We start from the raw sequence: 26,863 nt of genomic DNA, 5'->3' as shown, positions 1-26,863 counted from the left end.
ATTGAATATGACAGGACAAAGGACTTGCTTCCAAAATCTTTTTATCAGTTCTTGCAGTGGTATATTTTCTGAAAAAACATGAGTGCTTTTCTCTGAATAATCAGCTGTATCTCCATGATTAAAAGGGTAATCACTTTTTAAAAAGCTTCAGGTTTGGACTATCAAAGATTTGTTTCATTTAAAAAAAATTTATAGAGGCAGTTGGCCATTGCTTAATTTGAAAATACCTAAGAAACCCCTGAAGCGTAAGTTTTTTCTGATCTGTGTAAAGTTCCCTCTGCTTTGCAGATTCCTGCACTTCCACAGGTTTTTGTTTAGAGGAACTCACCACAGCAAAGAACAACAGGTATCAAATATTTCACTAATAAAAAAAGTCAACATTAAAAATGGATAATTGAATGCATACAAATAAACATAGTCTGTGTAACCTTGGCCATTTCATAGTACAAATATTTGTAATAGGAAAGACAGAAATTTACCCAGCAGCATACACAGCAGTGACTACACTGGATATATCTGACAGTCCAATTATCAGGTCTTCTCCATCCTGACAATGCCATTTACAACAGTAACTCTTCAGTTCTGCTTTGCTCTCCTAAAATGGATGGAAACAGTTATAGCAAATTGTTTCTCACGGAATCACTTGGTGTCTTTACAAGCCACTTACATTTGAAGCAGGATCCACAGTTTATAGAGTATTCTAAAAGTACCCATGTAGGCTTTCATATGGCATTACACTGCAAAACAAATCCGTAATATGTGAAAACCAGGTTTATGTCAAACTGTAAAAGCCATTTGATAAAATTCATGGACCAATTCTTAAAATCTAAGCTATAAAGAGAATGAAATGTATTAAAAGATTTGAGGTTTATAAAAAGTAACCTTTTATACCATATTTTTACTTTACAAAAATATTGAAATAATCCATGAGTTTTTCACTCTGCACCAGCTTTAAAAAAAATACTATCAAATTTTGACTTGCACCTTTAATGCATTTGAAAGCACCATCAGGGGATACTTTTAACATAAGTATAATACCTTTAACTAGATTTAGGGAGGTATTTAAAACCCAAGAGCTTGCATCAAAAAAACTCTATTACAAGAGATTCTAATTTTTAGACATGTTGGGACACCAGTCTTGAACAGGCAGAAGAGGCTCTTCCACATAATTTGTTTATATTATACTTCGGTGAATATACTTACTAAGAGGTGGCTGAAAGCCTTTAAAAGACATCACTTTCACCTTGAGTGGGAAAAATCAGAGCTGTCTCTACACATTGAGAGCTTGGTTGGTCTTTCCTGCTTCTTTTTCTGGTAGGGCTTGTGCCACTTGTTGTGTCCCTCAGGCAATATCAACCTTGCAGTTATACAATGTTTGGCACTAGAAGGGTATGGCATGTCAGTCTCTTGTCACACCTGCATACATTCACACACTGAATCATGCATTCTCAGTCCTGAAACAGAGAAGTTTCAGTGTGTTCAGCTCCTTGTGGTTTCTTCTGAAATATCTGAAAGGGGTCCTCCAAAAAGTTTAGAATACGAAAACTATACTTCCTTGTTCTTTTACATTTTTTTTTGCAAATTGAACACTGAATCATGATTATCATTTAATGAATATCACTACGTGCTAGAGCTCATTATTTCTCCTCAAAACCAGAAGTGAACTGCATTGAGTTTCTGTTGAAAATAATACCAAGAAGTTAAATTGCATTTAAAAAAGACTTCGAAATTCCACAGAAAACAAACAGTTCTGGTAGTGGTAGTGTTAATTTTAATGACCTAGTTAATCAGAATTTAGTTTATTTTCCACTGACAGCCTTATAAACATGATGATGTTTCTTTTTAATTAAGAACTATTTTGCAAACCTATTCTAACCTGAATGGTTGATTTATGGGAGTGTTGAAGACTACTAAGCTCCTGGTTTTTGCCCCAGAAAACAGTTTTCCTAACAGCAACACTGTGTGCTACAGTTCCGTTATTCAGTTAAAAAGGTGTGGTTTTTTTTTGTTTTTGCCATTGATTATGGAAATATCAATCATTCATTTCTAAAATAAAATGCATTACTGGCTGAAGCTGAAGGCTCTGGTCAGAGCCTTTCTATTGGTTTGATTTTAAGTACTGTGCAGTCAGAGTTTCATAGCAGTAAGGGGGGGTGGGTGAGTTCCCCCTGCTGATGTAACTGATTTGTATGTGTGGGTCGGGGTTTGGGTTTTTTTGAGGCTTTCAGATGATGCTGCTGTATCAGTGTCCTGAAGACAGACTGCACACAGTGGATCAAATGATAATCATGATGATAGCCAGACTAAGAACACTATAGGTTGCTGCTCTACTTGTAGTACGCAGTTTAGTTGTTCCTACAGCCCTACTGTCAACCCTTAATTTGGACAGTAACATTGGAGCTGCTCCAAGCTGTGTTTTTGCTTTGTTTACAATGTGGTTTCATATTCCAAGCGCTCCTGAATAAGGGCATCATCTTTATACTGTAACCGTGGAGGAGCAGGGGAACATTCAAACGCTAAGATCGCCTTCCTCAGGCTCCTGTCCAACACGTGTCTCTCCCATGCTGGGTACCTGTTCCTGAACAGATCGATTTTAATGACAGACTCCTCAATCCTTGGTGGCCGGGAGGAAGGTGTGGATGGTGCAGTGGGTCTCACCTGAAACACAGGCACACACCCATCCCTCTCCGCAAACTTTTGATCCCGCTCGCTCGTGACGCTCCGGTTGTTGGAGATGGAGCGCAGTGTGCTTGTGGCCACTTCTGGGGGAAGGGTGAAGGCAGCGGCAGGGTCCTCACAAGCACAGCTTGGTGACTGCCCAAACCTCGGTCCATTGGGGTGAAAGAAGGCATAGTACATTAGCATAAAAACAACGCCTGTTAAAAAGCTGCTGAACACTACACACAGTGCTGGTATGGCAAATGCATCAGAGATTGGAGGGGCCTTGTACAGATACCAGAGGACACTCAAGGCGGTGTTTTCTAAGAGGATGACAAAATAGTAAATGAAAAGCCTACAGCGTGTCCTTCCTTCTTTGACATTGAACCAACTGAAGATATAGATTATCCCCACAACCATGTCGAAAACGATCTCCTCCCATTTAGTGATGCAAAACTCTGTCTCGCAGTGAACGATCCAGAAGGTCATGATGCACCAGTGCAGCACGATGAAGATCCCAAAGTACAGCTGGAAAACCGAGGCAAAGAGAGCAAAAGTAATGACCCTTGCTGCAATCGTGAAGAAGTGCCAGCAAAACTGGATTATAACAGCCATATAACTGATGGGTTTCTTGTCATCACGGGAGTCACGGAGGGCCTTTTGGTAGGAAGCCAAAGCCCAAGCCAGGGATACAAGGGATGCTGCAGCAGTAAGACCTAGGAGGAAACAGGAGATGCAGTTAAGGCATAATTAGTATGCCAGCACTTGGCTGAAAACAGTGAGATCCTTGCTGCTTAAATATGTTCTCCACCACTGGCACAATAAAACCTCTTCCTTCTCCTTTAGCTCAGAGAAATGAACCTTTGCTGCTGAGATTTCATTGCCCAGTGCTGGATACACACAAATAACAGCAGCTATTAGACCACACTCTGAACCTCTTCCCTAGCAATTACATAATTGAAACAAATTGATTAATACACACCTTTGAGCAAGTCAGGAATAGGTGTCTCTGTCAGCTGTGTGATTTAAGAGGACCTACCTTGGTTTATGTTTTCAAGAAAGAATATGAATTTTCTGATTTTAGTAAGTCATTAAAGAAGCCTAATATAAAGCAACCGTTTCTAATTAAAATACCAGCATCATCTACATATAAACTAAATCAACAACAATGTAAGCATAAATCTACATGTTCAAAATAAATTTATGTTACTCTTGTTACATCAAAATTTAAACTGAATGCCTTACTCTTGCTGAGGGAAAAAATGCCCATTTTGATATTTTCACCACTTTTAAACAGAATTTTGATAAGTAGAAAATGTTAGAATTCATTTTCTTCCATCTGGAAATTAAATTTATTTTTAAAATGTTGGAATTTTTTACTAAATTAAAATAGTGAGTAAAGATGCTCCTAAAGTAGGGCACTATGTATTTTAATTTTTATAGCCATTCTATCTCCAATGTATCACAGAATTGCCTATTTACAAGGCTCTAAACTATAATGTTTTAGTAAAACCTGACAAATATTTAAAGCATTCAATATGAAATTATTTATCATAAGATTTAAAACATTAACTTTGTGAAAATACAAAAACTGTAAAATAATTGTTGAAAAAATAGACCTTTCCATACTTATTTTAAATGTGTATTATTCTTTTCTCCTCAAGGGAATTTGATTCTTGTCGGTAGGTAAATTTAGGGAAAAAAAATGGTGTTTTGAAACAAATCTGACTTTTAAACTAATCTGTTGCTTCCATACACTACCAGAAAAACACCTTATATTCCCACTTAAAAAATGGTATAGTTCAGCACAATTATTCAAATGATAAATACTTACATAGCATTCTGGTAGAAATTAATTATAATTCTTCTTTACCAGAAGATTAATTTTTATTTACTTACGACTTGTATCCAGCTGCTTTGGATGGAAATGGGAATTGCAATTGAAATGCACAATCCTTGCCTTTCAAGTGTGTTTATTTTTTAAATAAAATTGCAATAAATGTATACAGAGGAAAAATGTATCAAGCATTTTATATTTAAAACTGGTTTACTACCAAAGCTAATTTTACATACAGCTAATGAATGAATTCATAAGTCTCAGGATCCCAGACTGAGAATTTATTCATAGGCCATTTAATGCTAATGATGCTTCAGCTTATTCTATTTCTAAGCAGTTCCTTAACTTTGAACTAGTCATTGAAGTAAATCAAACTGACATGAAGAAAACATTTCTTTTGTCTTCTGTTAAAAGCTGCTTAATCATTTCAACAAGATTTGGTCTGGATGCATAGCCAGCAGTTTTTTTTCCCAATTAAACAACTTTCTTTAGAACTTAGCAATCAAGAATATATTACTTAAATATATTATAAATTTTAAGAACTTGTATTAATAAAAATGGTAAATTTAAGCCTAAATACATGTTGCTATTTACTTTGAAAGAAGACAAAAAAAGATTATTTTAAAAGAGGAAGAAAATTAAGATATGGAGATAAAATCTATTTAAACAATTCACTTGGCATAACACACTAAGATTTTGCTCAGTAAGTAGTATAGAGAGATTCATTGCTTTCAGGAGGGATTCTGTTTGCCAGTGTTTCTCCCTCTCTGGCAGGGTGCTAATCATTTTGTGAGCTTCCTTGAATCCATGAATTGAAAACCCCCTCATTTTAAAAACAAAAGTAATAACAATAATCAGTAGAAATATAAAGTGAGCTTAGGATTCCAGGGAGAATTTTTAATAAAACTTCGTAATTTTTCTTCCCATGCAGAGGCCTGCATGAAAAACCACTGAAGTTACTTCTGGAATCTTCCTTCCTGGACAAAATAAGCTATCAGCAATGAAGACAGGAAAGAGACATGGTATAAATTGGTGTTTTGATTTCTGATGTGTATATTTGCTTTCTCACACTGAGCTGCCTTTCTGTATCCATTATCTCTGATGACAACCCTGGGAGCTGAAAATGTAAGTTCTTGTTTTCCTGTAGGAATGTTTTAAGTATTGAAAAAAAAATACAGTTCATTTCCTTCATGAAATGAAAATTTGGGAAGGGTAGATGAATAGGATAAAGAATCTTTCTATACAAAAAAGCCACTCTGAACAAGAACTCAAGAATAGCCTTATCAGCACAGGAAAAAAAATATGAGCAAGAAATCCACATATTTTCTTTGCAAATCTAACTTTAATGACCTCACACACTTCCCCAGAGGTTTGAAGAGATATCATCAGTTTTGCATTAGGAAGTGTAAAATCATTCAATAATTCACACAAAATACAATGTTAAACTCATAGGAATTTCCAATGTTCTAATGCTAATTAATTCATAGTCACTGTCTGGAACATAAAGAAGCAAGTACAATAGCTATGTAATTCTGTTATTTAAATAGTCATTAATAGGAAATCATAGTCTACTTTTACAGAACAAACTCAGGGATACTGGCATACAGGAGAGAAAAGGAGACAAGGGAATGTACAAAAGGGAGGAGTTGCCAGTTAATATATTATGTATCTGCTTTTTGCTATTGGCAATGGTATTAGGGATATAGAATTAAGATAAAGTTAAATGCTTCATGGGCTCCATCCATTTTTCTTTATTGATGAGACCAAGCACTAAAGAATTATTGAAAGTAAATTAATAATGAGAAGAATGATGTAAAAGCGATGCAAATGGCAGTTTGCTAATAAATGTCACTATATAAATAATTCACTGGGAATGGTTAGAAAAAAAGTGAACTATTGAAGCGCTAAATGGATAATTAATTAATTAGAATATATTGATGCCTTTGCTGAGTATATGTTCATATAAACCTCTTTATCGCTATTTCAAAGAGGAAATAAAATCAATTTCTATTACTATCAAACAAAAAAATTTAGAAATGCAGGTGCAGTCAGGAAGACTTATTTGCCACTCAGAAATGAACAGAGATTGGACAAAATCTGTGGAGCCACTGTTCATGAACCAGCTTTCCCACTTGCTCATCTGCAGTCTCTGCACACTTCTTGGATACTGCAGCAGCTTTCTGGTGTATTTGACTTCCTTGTATTATGAGTCTTATATTTAGGGTCTTGATCTTGGAAATTAAGACTAAATAGCCATTCCCAATGAATATGTAAACAAGTAACTATAAGCTCACCCACTACAGATTGCTACAAGAACCAGAAAGCAGAAATTCTCTAAAATGGCCTTAGGAAGCATGAAGGCATGCTCCTGTTTCTTTCTTTTCTAAAGCTGAACCTTTAAACATTTTCCACAGTACATGATTTGATCTCTAAACTTCTGTCCTGAAGAGGACAGGAACGTAAGCTTTGCAGAGGAAAAACGTCATAATTTGCATCAGCAAAAGGATGCTTTTATATGGTTCTAAAGTGGACACCTGAAAGACTCTAAAAAGCAAAGAGTGGGAGTGTACATACCCACTTTCAGCCTTTGCAGCATAGCCCATCCACAATAGCCACAACAGCAAGAAAATAGTGCATTGTATCAGGACAACATTCTGCCAGGAACTAATTATAATCTGTTTAGAGTGAAAAATACAATTTAGCCTCTTTTATCCTGTGAATGGTTTGCATTACTTAATTATATTATTTGTATAAAGGAATGACATCTTTTTAATTACAGATGAGTTTCGGATGTTCTTAACATAGTGAGAGTATATCAGACTTTCTGTCTGATAAACAAAGAACAGGATTGCTTTGATTCAATCATAACTTTAATTTCTTTCCCTGAAATTATTAATTTCCCCATATAAGATATGTGCTTGCATTTTATAGATTGTGGCATTTCTCTACGGATACTTTAAATGTAAAACATAATACATTACAATGAACTACAGCTCATTAAAGACAAGATAAAAAACTAATACACATGACTTTCACAAGTGAAAGTAAATGCATATGAGGGAAAAGATAACGTATACAGAGATGAATACATTCATAAATGCAATATTGTTTCAAGGAAGCAAGCAAGCTTGAATAACTAGATGAGAATCAATGGAATTCTCCTCAATGGCATTTGTGAGAAACCCGATTTGGACTTGAAAATTAAAGGTATATCAAGGTCCATAAATGACTTTTTTCTAATCATATCAGTACATAAATCCTATATAGCATAAGGACAGAACAGCTCAAATAAGCTGGAAACCCTACAAATGAATGAACTGATCTGAGAAAGTGCTCCTTGACATTCAACCTGATTTCAGAAATCGAACTCCTGCCAAGGCATCTGCCTGCTTCATCCTTCCTTTAAAACTTGTCCTCATCTCACCATTTCCAGGAGTAAATTAATCTAAAAGCAGGAATACCAAATGCAGTAGGACATCTAGGTGTGACAACAGTGCCTGGGATGTGAGACTTTGAAACATTATTTTAAGAAAGTTGTTGCATCCCGGAGTTTGGGTTTAGATTAGGGTTTTTAATTTATGTTAAAATAAGTCAAGTTCTGTAATCCCGTGTTTCCCCCGCGTTGTTCCCCCCCGCGGTTTCTGCCCCCATGTTGCCTGCTGCCGGCTCTTACCCCTGTGCTGCTCCTGTAACCACTCTGCCGTCCGGCCCCGGGAAACCCCGTGCTGGCCACACGATCCCGCTCAGCCCGCTCTGGCTCGGCGCCCGCCCCTACGGGGCTCTCTGGTTGGTCGCGGTTGCTGACATCATCGCCACGGCAGCCGCCCCTATTGGGCGGCAGGCCGTGGATCCTCTCGCCCCGCCCCTCTATAAAGCCCTATCCCGCCGGCAGTCAGACGCCATTTTCTCCCATGCGAGTGCCGGGAGCGGTCGCGTCTTTCCATCGAACCGCGCCACGTGACCAATAAACCGTTCCTGCCAAGCACGGAGTAAATGGACAAATTCCTTCCTCTTTGCCGGGTCCCTAGCGCACGGTAACAGCGGTTGGCCAGCCCACGCGCCCGAGACACGGAGCCGTGTCCGGGAACCCGCGGCAGCAAACGCCGGCAGCACGTGGAAGCTACGCCACAGCCGGGCTCCCAAGAGCCGCGTGCAGCCGGGGAGAGCAAAAACCCACGCCGCAGAAAGTGTATTTTTTGATTTTCTTTCTCAGCTGGAGAAGTGACATTACACGTATCCAAGCTTCCAGGTGCATCTCTGAACCACAGCCAAGGATCTCTAATATTCACATCTAAGTCCTTTAGGAAATAGCACATCATGACTGTATCCCCTCAGCTTCAGAAAATGTCTTGCTATATTTACACATCTTTTGCCACAGCGCTCTGCAAGTATAGGCACAAGCTAAAGATTCACGTGGAGGCAGGCTTGCAGGCAGCTTGAAAATAGTCTGTGGGTTTCTGCACTAATTCTTTTGTTCCCAAACACAGCATATGACAACAATGTATATCATGGTGTACATACTGTGATTCCATATGTGGTTTAGGACACAGGAAGCTTTGAAAGTTTTAAGGGCAGCTTTTGGTCATATCAAGGACCATGTGTCCAGGTTGTCAGTACGGGTTTCATTCTCACGGATCTCATTCCCTGATCAATACTGTGAGATGAAACCTAAAGATGAATCTTGGTTTTCAATTTTTTTGTTTCATGTGTTCCTATTTTCTAAAAGGATAATAAGATAAACTCTTGCCTTCGCCTGGGCTATTTCCCCATAAACATGTTACCAAAATAATCCTATTACATTCCCATGTCAACAAGTTTGTCATATATTAGCTACCATAAACCAAGATCAAAGGCTTTCTGTTCAACTGACATAAGCTTCCTGAGGTCAGAAAAGCACTAATTTCTTTTTTCTTGACTCCCACTATATCTGATTGTGTCTAGGTTGAAATGGCACCCAACTTAAATGTTCCACTCCTGTGGTTTTACACTCAGATTGTTTCCTACCTACAAACATGGGAGTGTCAGTGTCTGAGGATGAGTCTCCAGTGGTTCACATTTCCAGTTTTTGCCACAGGCTTCATTCATAGCTGGGGATTTTCAAGGCAACATAGATGGTTTCATCAGCTTGCCAACATTAAGTTTAGCTTTCTTCCATTGCATACTGAGATAGATTAATGCAGCATAATGTGTGTCAGGAACTCTTCCTTGTTGAAATGTAAGTCGGAATTACACCGGATATTACTCCTCCTATGTGTTACACAATACTCATAGAACATGCTAGCATATATATATAGGAATAATGTCTTCCATGATTCTTCTTGGCTGCTTTCAATAGACACTTCTGGTGTTACAACTTCCAGCTGCTTCTTTAATTTGCCTCTCCACAACAACTTCTCATTTCCTTGAAAATCAAGAAATACTCTATGTATTGTATTACTTTCAAATTTACTCATTTTACCTACTCTTAATATTTTACCAGCAGTGGTTTGGACTCTGTAGAGGAACATGGTTAACTGGCAAAAGTTTGGCTTTTTGTATGCATCTTCAGCAGTTTCTTAGGGTCTATACAGGACACCTGCCTAATGATTTATCTGCTGTTGCACTCAGAATCTTATCTACCTTAGCAAATCTAACTTTTAGACAGTGTTGAGAAGCATCTGCTGAGCTGGTCATAGCTTTAAATACATGGACGATGGTCATAATTTTATTTCAAGATAAAATCAAGCTCAGTTCCCCTTTGCCTTGCCCCTAAATCCAAACTAACTCTTTTACCCAGTTTTTGTTGTTAATGTTTCAGGAATTGTATTAGAAACTATGAATACAATCAACATAGATAGAGAGAGGCAAGTTGGTATGCTGGGACCACAAGAGCCATGAAAGTTGGCTCTCTCCTGTCTTTCAAAAGACCACAGTAAGTAATTGAGATCTCTCTTTCTTCACAGACACCAAAAGCTCCACTACCTTCTTCCCTATCTGTAGAAGAAATTGGCTTTTTCAGATACTTGAATGAAAGTCTCACTGTCAGAATACCCCAGCTAAGGCCAGTTACTAGCTCACATGCTGGGTGATCTCTTCCCCTTCAATTACATTTTTCTAAGATTTCTTAGTTTCTTGCTCTACTAAAGATGTGTTATACTTAAAGCTTTCAGTTTAGGAGTCATCATTAGCCACCAATCAAGTCCAGTCCTTCACTGGCAGTGACAATGGCCAGATACTCATGTGTACTGTGCAGTCTGTGTGCTGCCAGGCTTGGCAAGACAGCATGAGATCATTTTGCCTGTTAGGAATCTAAACTTAAATTCTGTACTTTCACAGCTAGACTCCTTCGCTGTTAGGTAATTTGATGTCTTTTACTCCAGTGAAGTATGTGCAGCACAAACATACCCACTGACTCCAGGCTCATTTCCGTGATTTCTACATTTCAGGGCTTTCAATGGCTTGAGCCTGCTGCAAGTAGCTTACAAAAATCAAGGGATTATTTGGAGGCTACAGCAACCCCAAGCAGAGCAAATCCCCTGCCATTAGCTCTTAAGAAACATCATGACAACCTCATGCTAAATTAAATCTAGGGCACCATCTACGGGAGACAGCTCCACCTGCACTGCTCTGTCCAATGCACTGTGTACATGGACACCTTCCACAGCACCTATGGCAGCAGCAGCAGCCCTTCTCCCTGCCACCCAGCAGGAGAAAAAGAAAAAGATGGAGCTTACTAGACATGTAAGAAATCCTGTTAGAACCTAACTCTTGAGGAAATGCCTTTCTGTTGGCCCACATTTCTGCGATTTTACCAGCACTCGTCTGTCGAGCTTTTATATGCTTTTGCTTACGCAGCTTCTGTATAAATTCTGTCCTCATATATTTATTTCACTGTGGCTGGAGGAACCAGCCACACAGATTTTCATTCCATGGCATCTAACAAGATCAACTGGAACTTTTTTAATGGGAAATGTTTTGGAAAAATATTAAAGTGAACCACCCAACCCCCCACCCCGACGACATACACAGTAAAGGCCATTTAGATTATTTAAGTCTTCTTTAAAGAATACACAATTAAAAAAAATAGATATTACTTAGTCTATGAGAGTGCATAAGCACAAATAGGGAGAAAATTAGTATTAGCATTTGTTTCTTTTGCAAAGTCACTATGTCACCTGCCCTAAGGTTTGTATGCCATTCTTCTCAGCTCACAGGGCAGGGGGCCTGCCAGATGTTGGTGGCTGGCTTGACACTGCTGCAGGTGTGGACTGAACCCACACATCAAAAAAGGGCAAGAAAGTAAAACTTCAGACTAACAACTCTCAGAACAACAATACAAAACTAGAACTGAAATGGTTACAAAATTTGGAAATAAGTCTGTTGAAGTGAAAGCACGGTGGTGCTACAAACAATATTGGTTTCCTAATCAAGTCACCATGAAACTGTTTTCTAATTGTTTTCTAACTGTTTTCTAATTGGATGTCAGGTGCCCAAGTGTTGGCAGGGGGATACATGGGGTAGCCTCCATGAAGAGAGGTCAGAGCCTGTCCCATGTGCGACACAGTTATTTCCAGCCAGTTTCAGCCAGCTCCAAAGTGATCCACCACAGAATGCACCTGAGCCCATCAGTCAATATGTTGATGCCTCTGGAAAACATATTTAAGAATGGACATTTAAAAATGTCCATTTAAAAATTAAAGGCAGAGGAGGGGGGGAAATAAGGATGAGAGAGCAGCCATGTAAGCACAAAGGTGAGAGAAGAAGGAAGGGGATGAGGTTCTCCAAGCAACTCTGGGAAAGAATCATGGTAGAGCAGGTAATTTCCCACCGCCTGTGAAGAACCATGATGGAGAGTATTTACAGCCTGCAGCCCCTGGATATTTCTTGAAGGAAAGTATGGCCTTTGGTGACCCCACACTGGAGCAGTTTTTTCTTGAAGGAACTATAGTGTGTAGGAGAGATACCATGATGAAGCAGGGGAAAAGTGTGGGGAGAAAGAAACAAGAGAGAGAAAATGGGGGGAGACTGACTGCAACTCCCCATTCCCCTACATCCTGTTCCACGTGGAAGGGGAAAGTATAAGGGTCAGAGATGAAAGAATGAAGTTTATTCTGGTAAAAAGGGAATACAGGGGGGAAATCTTGCTTTAATTAGTCCATGTTTCTCACTATCCACATTTTCACTGGCAATAAATTATATTAATTATTATATTGAAGGTTGAATCTGCTTTGCCTGTGGTGGTAACTGGTGAAGTATCTCCCTGCCTTTACCCCAGCCCACAAGGTTTTTTATCGTCTTTTCTCACCCTGTCCTGTTGAGAAAGCAGAGTAAATGAACAGCTGGGTGGGTGTCTGTCTGCAGTCCAAGGTCAACCCATCGCATGAATCACCTCACGCCAATGTATTTTTGCATGCACAAACTGTACATATGGTCATGGCTTTAGGGGCCACATTGTACCTGTTCCCTCCAGGACAGATACAGATTTTCCACTCAAGAAAATTATTTTTTCTTTGCACAGGGATACATGAAACATTCCTCAAAATACTGTAAACCCTCCTTCCTCTGAAGGGTGTCTTGCCACCTGCCAGTGACCTACAATGTACTGGCTGCCTCAAAAATGGATGTCTGAGAAAATCAAAGCTGCCACATTATTTCCTGAGATTTAATGCGAAAATGTGGGAGAAGAATGCACCAAATACCCAGGAGAATTGGAAGGTTACTACAAACAGTTTTTCAATGCCTATAGAGAAAAGTACACATTCTGGAAAAGGAAGTACCTATGAAATTTTTGTGTTTTAGTTTAACATAGTCACAACAAATTCACCATCTTAATTTTTTTAGTGAAGCATGTAAAAAATTTGATACTTCACTAATGTACTTCATAGATGTAGAGATATATTGAAAGTGAGATAGCACAATAACAATTAGTGTAAAATTCAAGCCACAGAGCACTGCATCATGAACACTGAGTGAATCCTATAATTGCATTCAAAGAATGAATAAGAATTCCAAAGTTTCAAACAAGGGACAAAGCATCCTTCCAAAGGATATATGCCTTGACTTTAACTATGCACTTTTTTTCCCAGTCTGAATTTATCTACCTTCAGCTATTGATTTGGCCGAAGTTCTGTAGGGTTCAAATGACTTAAGCATAATATTTTATGGACCTTCAGCATTTTAAAAATTAAAGGTTTCCAGGGCATCAGTTTTTTACTCAGAAGCCCTCAGTACTAAATAGCTGAAGACAATTTTTCCTAAGCCTGAAATGAGCTGATGAAAGATATATATTTTTACTATTAACCAAGATTTCTGATGTGTTTTCCACATGCATCCCACAAGCAAAACAGCTTGAAATGATCATACTGGATGCAATATGGTGGAATAGATCAGAAATAGTATCTGGAAAATTCAAACTATCTCTTCTGAGTATTTTTTTCAAGACATAGTAAATATCCTAAACTACAAATAGCACTATCACACTGGCTTTAGAAATTTCTGCTGAGGATTTGGAAAAGGAAGGGCTAAATCAATATTTAAAATACACCCGAGATTTTTGATTTTTTTAAAGAATATTGCACTAGCCACGTGTGGCCAGAATCCAACACAGACAAGACTAGAAGCCAAGATGCATCTTGGCATGAAAAATATCACAAATATTTTATACTAAGTTTTATTACAAATCAATTACAAGGGACCAGGTCACTGGCAAAAAAATATTGACTCCATGCAAAAATAGCATGGGGCCCTTAAATCTCCTTAAGTCATGATTTTAGGATTGGCTTTCAGTGGTTCATAGGCTCATATTGGCTTTCTGAAAGGGGATAAATTTCAGCCCTCATTAAGGAACTGCTATTTCTCCCACTTGCACGTTAAAATTGGTCTGAAGTTAGTACCTTCTTTGACACAATTTGTCTAAGAAATATTTTCTATACGTAGCATCTTTTTGTGTTTGCATTTTAACCTTCTCTAAGCTCACAAGAGATGTTGAGGTTAATGCCTGATATGGTGCTCAGGGACACAACACAATTAGTGTCACTCTGAAAAAGAAATCAATTTAGTATTTGTTCAATCCCACTTAGCAAAGAAAAAACTGGAGCTGTTAGTTCATGTTAGTACATGAAGAAGTTTCCTTTGGATCAAACTCTTTACTATGTTTCTTTCACTTCAAAAAAGTTCAAGTGTATTTTCACAGTAATTCATTAAATAGACTTATTTTTCTGTTAGTGAAAAAGCAATCACTAACCTCTTCTTCATCTCAAAAGAAAATCCATATTTTCACCTACTGTGGAGATAATGAAAATTGAAGCAAAGCCTAACAAACTGTTTTGAAGAATATTCAGTGTATTTTGAAGATTAATTCTGCTTCCAGCTCATACCATGCTTGGATTATTTTAGGTCTCATATTTACGTCTTTGTAAATATTAGTTGCAAAGTTATTCATTTGCAGTAAGGAAGATCTACAGCTATATATCTACCTATGAGTGATATAGTTGGAATATATGCACATGACATATGCAGGTAAGTATTACACATATTCTGCATGTGTGGCATATTTAGAGATATAAACTACATGCAGACAGAAAAACTAGTGCAATTTGAATATACCAAGCGAAACAATGACTCAAAATTTCCTCTGAAAACCTTTTCCAATATTTATCTGTGGCTTGTGCCAAAAATTTGTTTCTTGTTGCAAGTTTAAATGAATCTAATTTTAATTTCTGCTGCTTGTCTAAAAGATTGAAAAAGTTCCCCTGGTTCTTGTCATTAAGCTTTTTTTTTTTTTTTCAAATGTATAAGTACCCAGAGAGAGTGACTGAATTACTTTTTTAACCTTTCCCCAATATTCTAGATTATGAGTTCCTAAAAGACTTATATCCCAATGGTTGATTGATGGCCTCTGAGACCATTTTTCTCCTGTCCTTTGAATTTCCTTGAGTAGCTCCTTCCTCCAGGAAGCGTGAGTCACAGAACAGGGCACAGTGGTCTTATTGGTGGTGTTCAAAGTGGTTTGATCTTTTTAATATCTCTACTGTACCTTTTTGTTTTCCTTTTCATGCATGGATCAATATAAGGTTCAAGGTGCCAACTTGACACTGAGATCTTACAAGAAAGCTCCTCTCTTTCCTGCTGTGCCATCTTCTGAATTACTGTTTTCTAAGACAGACAATTAGCCATCCTATGGGTGTAGTTTGTGTTTCTGATTGTAAACGACACTTTCCTGTGTTAAACCATAATTAGTTGGTTGTGGTAAGTTTTGACCAGTCAGTCAGATTGGCCTGTGATGGCAGCTGTCCTAAGCATTATCAGCTACCATCAGATCTCTGTTCAAAGCCTGGAAATGCCAGTCACTGGAAACCCAGCTGGCAAATGATACATGTCATCATCCATAAGGCTATCAAACAAGATGAGAGCAAGGACAGGCATTTAGTAGGTGCTCCTGAGCACTCCCTCACTTATTCTTTCCTCATTTCCATATCCATCTAGATGACAGATTTTAGTACACTTTAAATGAGCTCTATTCCTTCCTGCTTCAAGATCTTGTGTGATTTTAAGTCATATGAACTTTAAAAAATATTTATACATTATTCATTATAGTTGTTGTGATCATTCTAACTTCTGAGCTTGTCAGTGAATGATAACAGGTCTGGGTAACAAGACCTGATATCCGATAAACAAAAAGGTTTGCTGAATTCTACTGTCTCACTTCTAATTCTTTGTTACCTGAGTACAGAGTTGACATTTCTATTATTTTCTGCTGAATTAAAGTCAGGATAATCTATATTAATGTTTATTTCTGTGCACACTTCCTTTCAAAATTTTTAGATTTGTTTCTTTATGCATCTGCACATCAGTGTGCTCTATGGCAATTGTTCAGTATGACCAACTGATTCCAACAGATTTTGACACAGAAACAGATGTCTCAAAGATACTAAGTCCTGTGAGGTTTAGGGAACACAGCAGCTAGAGAAGGGCCCAAAGAAATATTCCCACTTAAAGTATAGTGGACTTCAGACATTTCATTTTTATACCTGAATTTCAGGCATTATTATGCCTTCAGGCATTTTTATTGCAACAGCTAGGGACCAATTAATAAGTGAATAAATATGTCCCTGGCAGCTGGCAAATTCACAAAAATGTAACTTTGAGCTAATCCCAGCAGATATTGCCTCTTAGCCATCCAAACCCAAAGTCATGAGAGAGAATTCAGAATAAAGCAGGGAGTGAACAGCATGGTGTGACAACACAGGGGATCTGAGAAAAAAATGGATATATTCTCAGGGCAGTGGTTAAGGCAGGAAATGAGGTTTCGTTATTTCTGCTGCTTGAAGAATGTATATTAATAGGCACTCTCCTTTTCTTGAACTCATCTACTTCTCCAATATTTTGTTAAAATACAATGTTTCAGTGTCTACAGACATACATGGCAGGGTCCTCCAGGCTGGAACATGAATAGTTCAGGCTGGCATAGAACACAAAGAGGGCCCCACAAACGGAATTTGAAGACTTAGATCATGTTTTAAGGATTACTGAACATCTACCTCAAAGTGCAGATAAATTAGTATTAGTTTTACACCAGTGTGACTGTAAATCAGATTCTCTGCAGACACAAAGGGGGGAGTGACAGTCAGCTGCATACTTAATATTTATTTTATTTATTGGTTTTTTTTGATCTGACAGCAAAGTAGCAAGGCATTTTTATGACACTGATGATCAAGAAGTTATGAATTCACATCACTGAGACATTTTAACAAAGAAAATAACAATAATTAAGCATTCAATCTATAACAGTTACCTAAGTAAACAATTTGAGATCAAAATCCAGTATTTTCTCAACATCAGCAGTAGTAGCAACCACTGATAAAAGCCCAGAAGAAGTAGTTCTAAACCTACTGGTGAATACACTAGACTAATAGAATATCATTACTCTGGTCCACCTTATTAATTTTGATTTGGAAAGGAAACAGGGTAGTGTGTGTGCCCTCGACTGGAGGAAGGTATGCTAGGAAATATGCTATTTCCCTTCAGCTCTGGTAGTTGTTTGGATGTGCAACTGTGACTGACTCTTCATTCAGCCTGAAGAAAAATAGCTTATCTCTGCTGTGCACTTAGATAACTTGTCCCTCTCAGTCAATTAGGAAAATAACTATTCTTTAGAAAACAAATCTCATAGAAAGCCCTCTGAGCCATGCCATAAACACACTGCCAAGCAAAGAATCAAAACCAACACCACGACAGGTGTCATGGTTGGACACTGGCGCAATGCCAGCCCATTTTGAGATTTGAAAGGTAATATGAAAATACACTTCAAAGAGTTCAGATTCCCAGTTAGAGAAAAAAAAGTGCCCTGATCTAGTTGAGTAAATGATCTTCCACAGAGAGATGAAGTAAATAGGTTAGGCATTTTTTTTTTTTAAATAATTGTGGTTCTTACTAGAGCACACGCAAAATACCTTTCCCCAAACACTCTGGCACTGGTGGGAAAAAATATTTCACATTAATCAGAAACCCATTCAGTATGCAAGTAGATTGTCTCTATGTCTCTACAAGTTTTAATGTTAGGATACCAAGATGAATTATAGTTTGAGCTTCTAGCATTTGATTTGAATTCTTCACACTTCTGGCCTGTTTATACTGTAATAAGTTTCAGATTTTTCTATAGCTATTTCGGACTGTTTTGAAACAACATATAATGGGCATTGATACTAGCCAAGGAATAAATGCAACACTTTTGCAGAAACCTAGCATACTTAAATTATTAATATTTTTCAAATCTTAACCTGATCTGGGAAATAGGAGACAGAAATTTTGTTTTATGTTTAGAACAGTATATGAATACAAAATTGTTTAGATATTTTCCTTACTTTGTTCTTGAAAAGCAATGTCTAATGAGGGGAAAAAGTGTGATTTAATTTATCTTTCTGAGATACTAAACTCTTCTTTCTCCTCTCACAAAATAACTACCATTAACCATAGATTAAACATGTTGTCCTACAAACATCTTGTTCTACATATTTTCCTTCTACTGTTTCTGACCCCAAAAGGATTCAGCATCACCTCCCTCCCAAATGCTGCCTGAGACATCTTCCTTTTCTCTTTGTCATCTCATCTGCAACATTTTTAAACTGCTTTTTTCTCAATGCTCCTTATATTTCTTGCTTTCTCACAGGTTTCCCAGCTCATATATTTGTTTTCTGCCTTCCTCCTCCCTTCCTATGTCCATCTCATCTGGTATCTCCACATCCCTGTACCCATTCCAGCACAGGGACAGGGTGCCCAGGTATCTGCATTTAGATAAAACCTCTTGATGACTAGAGCATTGAGATCAGAGCTGTCTGGTTCAGGAATGTGTTGTGGTCCACCATAAAACCAGACAGCTGCCCTCTCATGCTCACTCCTCTTGGCAGCAGCAACCTGTACCCAGCAACTCACTGCTCAGGTTTCCAGCCTGTGTGTAGTCACACACAAGTAGCACCTATTTGCTGTTCTTCAGACTTTCCCCCCAAGCCAGTTCATCTGCTTTCCTTAAAGAGACAGATTTTTTAAAGTCTTGGTAACTGTGGTTATTTTTAATTTTTTTAATTTTTTTTTTGTTAAAAAATCCTGCCACAGCAATGAATTTCATAGGAAACAAATATTCTTCTGAATTTTAAAGCAAGTTTTACTGCTGCTACCTGCCTCATATTTTAATACAAGATGTCATATTGAGGACAAAGGTCTGCTCATGTGAGTAACTATCAAGTCAGCCAGGAAATTCACTGCTTCCTAGTTTTTCCAAAGCATCCTTCATTATCTGGGACATTTCAATTCACTTTCTTCTGTTCTGACTAGTACTCTTGTTTCCTAAATTATGTCATCAGAATAACCCCTGCCCTGTGCCTCTATACATTTTTATTACTTCTCTTTCTCATAATGAGGTGAGGGAACTCTGAATACAATAGTCAAGTAATCAGGTAAAGTTCCATAGACTGCAGGAATATATTTGTAATTATTTGCTGTCACACTGTGTTTCTTTCTGCATTAAAATAATTTATGCTATTCATAGAGTACCTAGATCCATAAATTCATAATTTAACATTAAAATAGATAAAGTCATAGGCATGATCTCAACTCAGCCTATTCTCAGTGCAAAGAGTTCATAAACTGAGTACCTCAGGGGCTTCTGGGAAATGCAAGTGATGTTTGTACAAAAAATTGTGTCTGACAATATTCAGTTAATAAAACACATAATTTCTGTCTCCAGTATAAGATTCCCTCTCCTTTATCCATGCTGAAAAGGTGACAAAATTTCCCCTTATAGCTCCATTGTATTCCTCTAAGCTCTTCAAGAGGAGCAACGTTAGCTCCCAAAATGAGCGTGTTCCCGTGAATGGGACATTTAACAATTCTTCGCAGATCTAACATCTTTTCTCAAAATATTTTAGTATTCTCTGCAGTCATTGCATTATTCTTAAAATAGCTGATGAAGAATGTCAGTATGACATCCATTTTCCTGATGCATGAACCAGAGAAAAAGGAGCTGAATGATTTGCTTGAAATATCAACCTACAAAGCCTTTTCAAGAGTAGGAACCCAGGAGTTTTAAAGCAGAGTCTATTATCCCAGGCACAAAGAGCATGGCTTCGATGGCACCTCAGTACCACTTTGCAGCAGACTCCTTGGCTAAACTTTCACACAGAATTATCTGCCTGCATAGGTGCCATGCTTATCAGTGGACTCGAGCACTGCTGCCCATGAGCCAGCACTACAACCTGTGCCTGCACTGCAGACATTGCCTCATCAGCACTGAGCTGGATCTTCAGAAACTTCTTTCCTGGACAATCAGTTTACCAAAAAGATATACAACTTGTATATTTTAGAAGCCAGTTGACTCCCACTTAATCTATCAAAAGCAACTAGGCTTTGAAAATAGGTGAAAACATGAAGGAGAGAATGTTTTTGAATGATGCTTTTTAAAGCTGTGGGCAGTGACAGGTATTTATTTCATTCTTTTAAGCACTTGGCTAGCAACTACAATTCAGAATTATCACAACTGCCATTTCTCAAGAGCTATATAAATCAAGCTGTCTTACCAACTTAGCAGCTTTCTACATTCTAAATCAAGAAGGGCTTAGTTTATCTTCTTACAGCTGGAGGTGATGCTTTGTGCCTGTGCTCACCCAAGAGAGTGTTTAACCACTGTGTTTCAAGCATGCTGAGAATGCCTGCTGCAAACACTGGCATGCCTTTGGGTGAGTATGAGAGATGTTTTCCTGGAGTTTTTCCAACCTTAGATGCCATTCACAAGATTATCACAGTGGTGATATATTTGTTCAAGACTTCACATTTGTGCACACAAACTTCTAGTGGTTTTTGTGCTAATTCACTGGCAATGACTGTTAGGTGAATTAATTCTTCTTAGATTAGTTTTGCAGAGGCACAAAATTCCAACGGCTTTCCTCATCTGAGAGACTTGAGGACTGAGCATAAATTCTGTGAGCATAAATATATGAGCATAAATTCTATGGGTCATTAGCAGTATTTGGTTCACTAAACCCTTATGGGCCTTTTTAAAATATCTAACCTTGTATACTCAGTACAATTATTCAATCAAACACTGCAACTTGAATTTATTATTTTTGGCCAATGGCACATTCCACATCCGGAACTTCTGAGCTATACAGGGTATATACTCACATATTTAAATAGCAATTTAATAGCAGTACTGTCTAAATAAGAATATTTGCCTAAATCAGTTATTTTCTGAAATAATCAAGATTTGCCACTTATCTTTAAAAACTTCTTTTGCATCTTTAGGAATCAAGCAGCAATTTTACTGGCATATTTGCAAGTAGAATATTAAAAAATTTCCCTTACTCTACAAAACCTATTGTATTCTAGGTATCACCAAGCTCAACTGAATTATTACTGCATGGTAATAATGTCCTCAAAATAGAAGTCTATAATGTGAACATTTAAACTTGTGTAATGAATGCCAATTACTCTATTACTCTGCTCAGTGTATAATTACAGAAACTGGAGAATATTCTGGGCTTACAGTTTCTCTGTTGTTGGACTGTTTGGTAAACCTGACTGGCAGCTTCTCTGTTAATTTTTTTTAACCAGAAGGGAATCAAGTCATGCAGCTATTTTGAGTGACAGCTAAAGAATACTGACTAATGAGCAAACACTCCACACTGCATTTTAAAAATGCAAACACTATCCAGGAAAAGGAATTGAAGTAGCCAATTTGTATAATAAATGACTTTATAAGGCATGCATGATAACATAACTGAGGAAAAATGGGATGCCAGTCCAGGTGGGCTCGATGCAGCAGGCATCCACAGCACAGGATGCCTTTACATCTTGAAAGGCAAACACCACATAGCTTGGCTAAATTTTCAATTAGTTAAATAAGTTGCTAATATAATTAGCTTGCTCAGTTTTGCTTTTCCAGGATGAAACTGATGAAAAGAACCCTTTGCACTTTTGAAGACAGACACTTACATAATCACACATATTTGCCATAGGAAATGTAGGTCCTTGGCCTTCACAGTAGGAGGATAGATTGAGGGAGTTTGCCAACATGTTATCCTGGCATAAATTAAAGGAGCTTGAAGGTGGCTGTCATTTGCCTTTGCTGCTAACAGTTTTAAAGGATTATTGATTCAGCTGATAAGCTTTGGAGGAGTGCAGCCATGTCGCCTTTCCCAAGGCCACAGTCTTTGCACAGGAGGGAACAGCTGCTTGCCTTCCAGGGCATCAGGGGATTGCTGCACACCAGAAAGCTCTTCTGCAGTCCCTGGCTGTGAATTAAGGGCTGCTCTGTAGTGGGAGTAATTGCCTGTGTTTGTGAAATAGGTCAGCCTGCCAAGCAATGCAAGGCTCTTTCCTCAGCTGCAAAGTATCAAAGCCTTAGAGATCCACCTAAGTTAAATGTTTGTGAAAGAAGACCGTAAGGGAGGGAGGAAAGGTTTAATGCATTGTAAGCAACCAGAAAACTCCCTTGAGTCTTTCTGTGAGGAAAAATAAGGCTCACCAGAGCCATTTTTCAGTAGAGGCACATAGTCACACAGAAGGAAAAGAGTACTGCTGAGGAACATAAAGGGCTGGTTTTTAATACAATTCTTTCTTGTTCTGGCTGTACTTGCCAACATTTCACCTTAGGGGTAAAACTTCTTGTTTGTTGACCCCTAGTACAATGAGGTGCAAAGGAAATGCATAAGTCAATAGGATCTGAGTCATGTTAAACCCATCATAAGAAATTTGTGAAATGTCTGGTTTCCAGTTTCAAAAGTAACTTAAGCTTCAGCAGTAATTAAGTGCTTAACACCCCTGATGTCATTGGGCATTAGACATTAAAGCACTTCAGATGAAATCCTATGGGCAAAGATCTCCACATCTAAAAATATCATTGTTGTTAAGTTTGCTGTAAGACTCCTACTACAGCTCAAAATAAACCCTTATGTTGAATCCTTTGTGCCAGCTCCAATTCAGTTACAGTTTTGGAAATGTAACCTGAGGGAATATTGACCCAGTCCCTTGCTGAGAACTTCTTCACTGCCTGTCTGGGAAAATTAGTTTTCCCAAGACTTGAACTATGTTTTCAGTGGTAGTGCTCTTCTGCTAACTGTTAAAGGCTTTCTATGCTGTTTCCAGGGTGTTATCCAGCTAAGATACCTGTGTATCTTTTTTCTTCCTTCTGTCAGTCATGCACTCACGAGCCTGCTTTTCTTCTGTGCTGAAGCTCCTACTTAAAGAATAGAACTCAATGAAAAATCCAAGATAAGGCTAAAGCACCATTAGAATGACCTTCCAGGAGGGAAAGTAGACATGGCCAACATTTCTTCTGAATTAATTTAATACAAATGCTCAGGAGAAGCAGCAGTATAACAAACTACTTCACTAATGTTTGCCCAGCTGAAACATCAAATAGCAAGCCCAGAATATGTTTAAAAATCCTATCCATGATCTGATGGAAGTGAAATTATTTTTTACCCCTTACAGTTTGTGATTATCTTCTGTAATCCAAATGAGCCCTGTGCCATAAGTTTCTTATTTTAATTTTTTTTGTTGTATTCAGAAAAAATTCAATAGATGTTGAAACTACTTGGGGAATTTTCAAGGTTAATTGTCAAATCCTTCATGACATCATGTCAACTTCTCTGTGGTAAATATAGGCTTGTGATCAGCAGACTGTCAACTGTATTTATTTATAAGCCAGTGTTCCTAGAAACACATCTAAAGGCTATACTTAGAGGTTGTGCCACAATACTGCAGTGCTGCAAAAACTGGTCACATATGGAGGTAAACAGTTTTGAAAGGTTAACCCTCCTCACTTGTGATATGCTCTGACATCCTGTGGGTGCCAACTGGCTGAACACAACACAAGAGGAAGAGCTATGGGTATGTCAGAAAAACAGGCAGTTGCTTATTTGGATGAAAAATTACAGCTTAAACTGGTAGGATGGAAAATCTGCAGGGTATTGTCAGAAGGTCAATGATATGGATGTTAAGATTGGGAACAGGCTCACAACTGACTTAGTCCTCAGTGAGTTTTATGCCTGAGATCATGAATATTTATTCTAAGTAGTCAATTATTTATATTAGATAGCATGCAAGTACATTTATTATAAATGTGTTTTAAATACAGTATTAGTTAAAAAAGGCAAGGCACCTAGTCACTCTAGACAAGCCTGCAAAATTTCTCAAAAAGATTTTCAAGGTCTAATTTTGTGCAGACTTAAAATAAACATGTCTCACACTCATCTGTTCTGAGACAATCTCCTAAGTAAATATGAGCTGAGTGTCAGTAAATTCAGTTTGGTATGCACTCCTCTTCCAGCTAATAGAGCCTACGCTATCAAACAACTCAGTTAAAGTTCCCTCAGTATTTATGACTGAACCTTAAATATCCTTATAAAGTATTATTATATTTATATTCTCATTTTATAAATTAAAATCTGAGAGACTTTAAGAAATGTGGCTTAAGCATCTTTTTTAATGTTTGGCAGTGATGAACCATTAGTTCATCTCATTCTCTCCATGCAGCCAGGTTAGGTATTTTTAGAAACCAAATCTGGCTCAAGTCTTTGTCCTTGGTAAAAGATATCTAGGTAAAATTTAATGGCTGGGGATATACAGATAGTTGGACCTTAAATCCTATGAAACTCCAAATGTACCAACCAGCGCAATGGCCTCCAGGAGAAGTTGCAAGATAAATCCATTTTCCCATGTCTCCTCCCACAGAGCCCTGTAGAAAACATCCTTCCTTTTCTACAGGGTTCTGTATTCTCCTGCTAAGAACAGATAATTCTGTGGTCAAGAATATTTTACAGAAAGCATCACTCTTTTTTCCTTAAGCCCATCAATAATCTGCAAATCTGACCCAGTAGATAGGGCAAAACTTATATCAGTCACATGAAGTCTGAGATAAAAATACACCACTTTGTTAATATCTAGTGAATTAAAGAGAAGTGGTAGGCTGTTGTTTATATAGCCTTATTCTTACCAGGTAGATTTGTCTTCTTCCTACATTAGCAGCCTTGTACAGGGTCATTGTAAGGACCCCTGGAACTGTTCTTAATGACACTTAATATGTTTGAGAATATGCAATGTTCTTTTTCACAGAAATATGTTGTGATGATCACAAAAGTACAATTCAGAGAGGCAAGCAACCTGTCCATATAACTCTGCAAAACCAGAGTGTTCAACTTGATTGATATGTAAAAATGTAATAGCAATAGCATCTGATCATTGAAGATATTAATTTTAAAAATTCACCAAAAATTAAGGAAAATTCATTCACCCAAGTTAAAATCTACATACTTCCTTTTCCTTGTAGAGTGTTTTTATAACAGTCTAAAAATAAAAAAGGTCTTGTCAGAAAAAAGCCTTGAAAGAAAATTCTACCCTTAAGTGCTGCTAAAAAAAGAAAGTTAGTTCAGAAGAAAAATGTTCTGCCTTCTGCAGGCTAAAACAGAACCAGAAAATTCCATACAGGCCAAGACAGGATTATCAGTGAAGCTAAGTCTCCAGTTGTCTTCTTTCCAGACCAGCTGGTGAGGTGTGTGGTTCTGTGTTGCAGGGTATGGCTGAGACTGCGCATCATTTGGACACCTCTGCAGCACCATTTCCTCATGTGAGCATGTCCCCCCATGCTTCATCTATTCCTTCTGCCAGGCTGTGCTGGTTTTGGCTGGGGTAGGATTAAATTTCTTCCCAGTGGCTGTGTTTTGGATTTGTGCTGGACACAGTGATGATAATACAGAGATGGCTTGGCTTGCAAAGAGCCAAGGCCTTTCCTGCTTTTTGTGCTGCCACGCTGGTGAGGGGGCTGGGGGTGCCTGGGAGGGTGGGAGGAGACACAGCTGGGACAGGTGACCCCAACTGACCAAAGGGATATTCTAGATTTTATGGCATCATGTTCAGTACAGAAAGGCAGGGAAGAAGCAGGATGGGGGGATGTTTGGAGTGATGGTGTTTGTCTTCCCAAGTTGCTGTTATGTGATGAAGCCCTGGTCTCCTGGGATAGCTGAACACCTACCTGACCATGGGAAGCATTGAATTAATTCCTTGTTTTGTTTTGCTTTTGTGTATAGTTTTTGCACTCATTATTAATCTGCCTTTATTTCAACCCATGAGTTTTCCAGATTTTACCCTTCTAATTCTCTCACTGATCCTGCTGGTGGGGGAGTGAGAGAGGGGCTGCGTGGGGCTTGGTGCCTGCCTGGGGATAAATCATGGCACAGACTGTGCTGGCTCACCTGACTTTACATCACTGTGATTGACTCCATGATGGTGTTGAGGGAGCATCCTAAAAGACAATGGTCCTGACAGGACTATCCTTTAAGGTTAGGATAGTTTTCAGATGGCCGATGTAATTTCTGCAGGAGTCCATGCTATCCTTGAGGCAAGGGAATAAGGGTGATGGAAACCTAGGCCTTGCTGTTGAAAGGTGCTAGCCATTGATGAGTCCTACAGAAGTAGCTTTTTGCTTGGTTGAGAGAAGTATCAGAAAAGATATGATATTTAGAGGGCTGATTCAACAGACATAGAAATAATCTTGTGATAATTCCCAATTCTATAAAATATTATAAAGTACCTGATTACCTGCAAAGAACAGTGTTGATGAGTCATTATTTTATATTATTAAAATAGCAAGAGAAAAACATAAACAGCAATGAAGAAAGATTAAGGAGATAGAGTTGCCACACAGGCTCAGGCAAAGATGCAAGAAGCTTCATATGCAAGATGCAAAGAAGCCTCTGGCAATGGCCCAGATCAATCACCTGAGGAAAGGAACACAAATAGGACAGCTGTACTCTTCTCTTTCCCCAAATGTGAATATTGTGTCAGTTGCTCTTTTTCTTTCATGACTGCTCTCAGCTTTGCTCTGGATTTGTCTAACAT

The 26,863-nt window shown here is 38.1% G+C and overlaps 1 protein-coding gene across 1 annotated transcript in view; it reads right to left on the bottom strand.

Annotated features, from left to right (window-relative positions):
* Nucleotides 1-2,427: 2,427 nt before the first annotated feature.
* The window catches only part of XKR4 (XK related 4), a 211,027-nt gene continuing 186,591 nt past the window's right edge, over nucleotides 2,428-26,863 (bottom strand). Inside the window, exon 3 of the mRNA XM_053987489.1 lies at nucleotides 2,428-3,374. Within this exon, the coding sequence (XP_053843464.1) occupies nucleotides 2,428-3,374 (947 nt within the window). The remainder of the gene's footprint in view (nucleotides 3,375-26,863) is intronic.

The sequence above is a fragment of the Vidua macroura genome, chromosome 1 (assembly GCF_024509145.1).
Source record: "Vidua macroura isolate BioBank_ID:100142 chromosome 1, ASM2450914v1, whole genome shotgun sequence".
NCBI classification, from domain to species: Eukaryota; Metazoa; Chordata; class Aves; order Passeriformes; family Viduidae; genus Vidua; species Vidua macroura.
The sequence above is the reverse complement of the archived record's forward strand: the minus strand, read 5'-3'. Positions and strand labels throughout refer to the sequence as shown.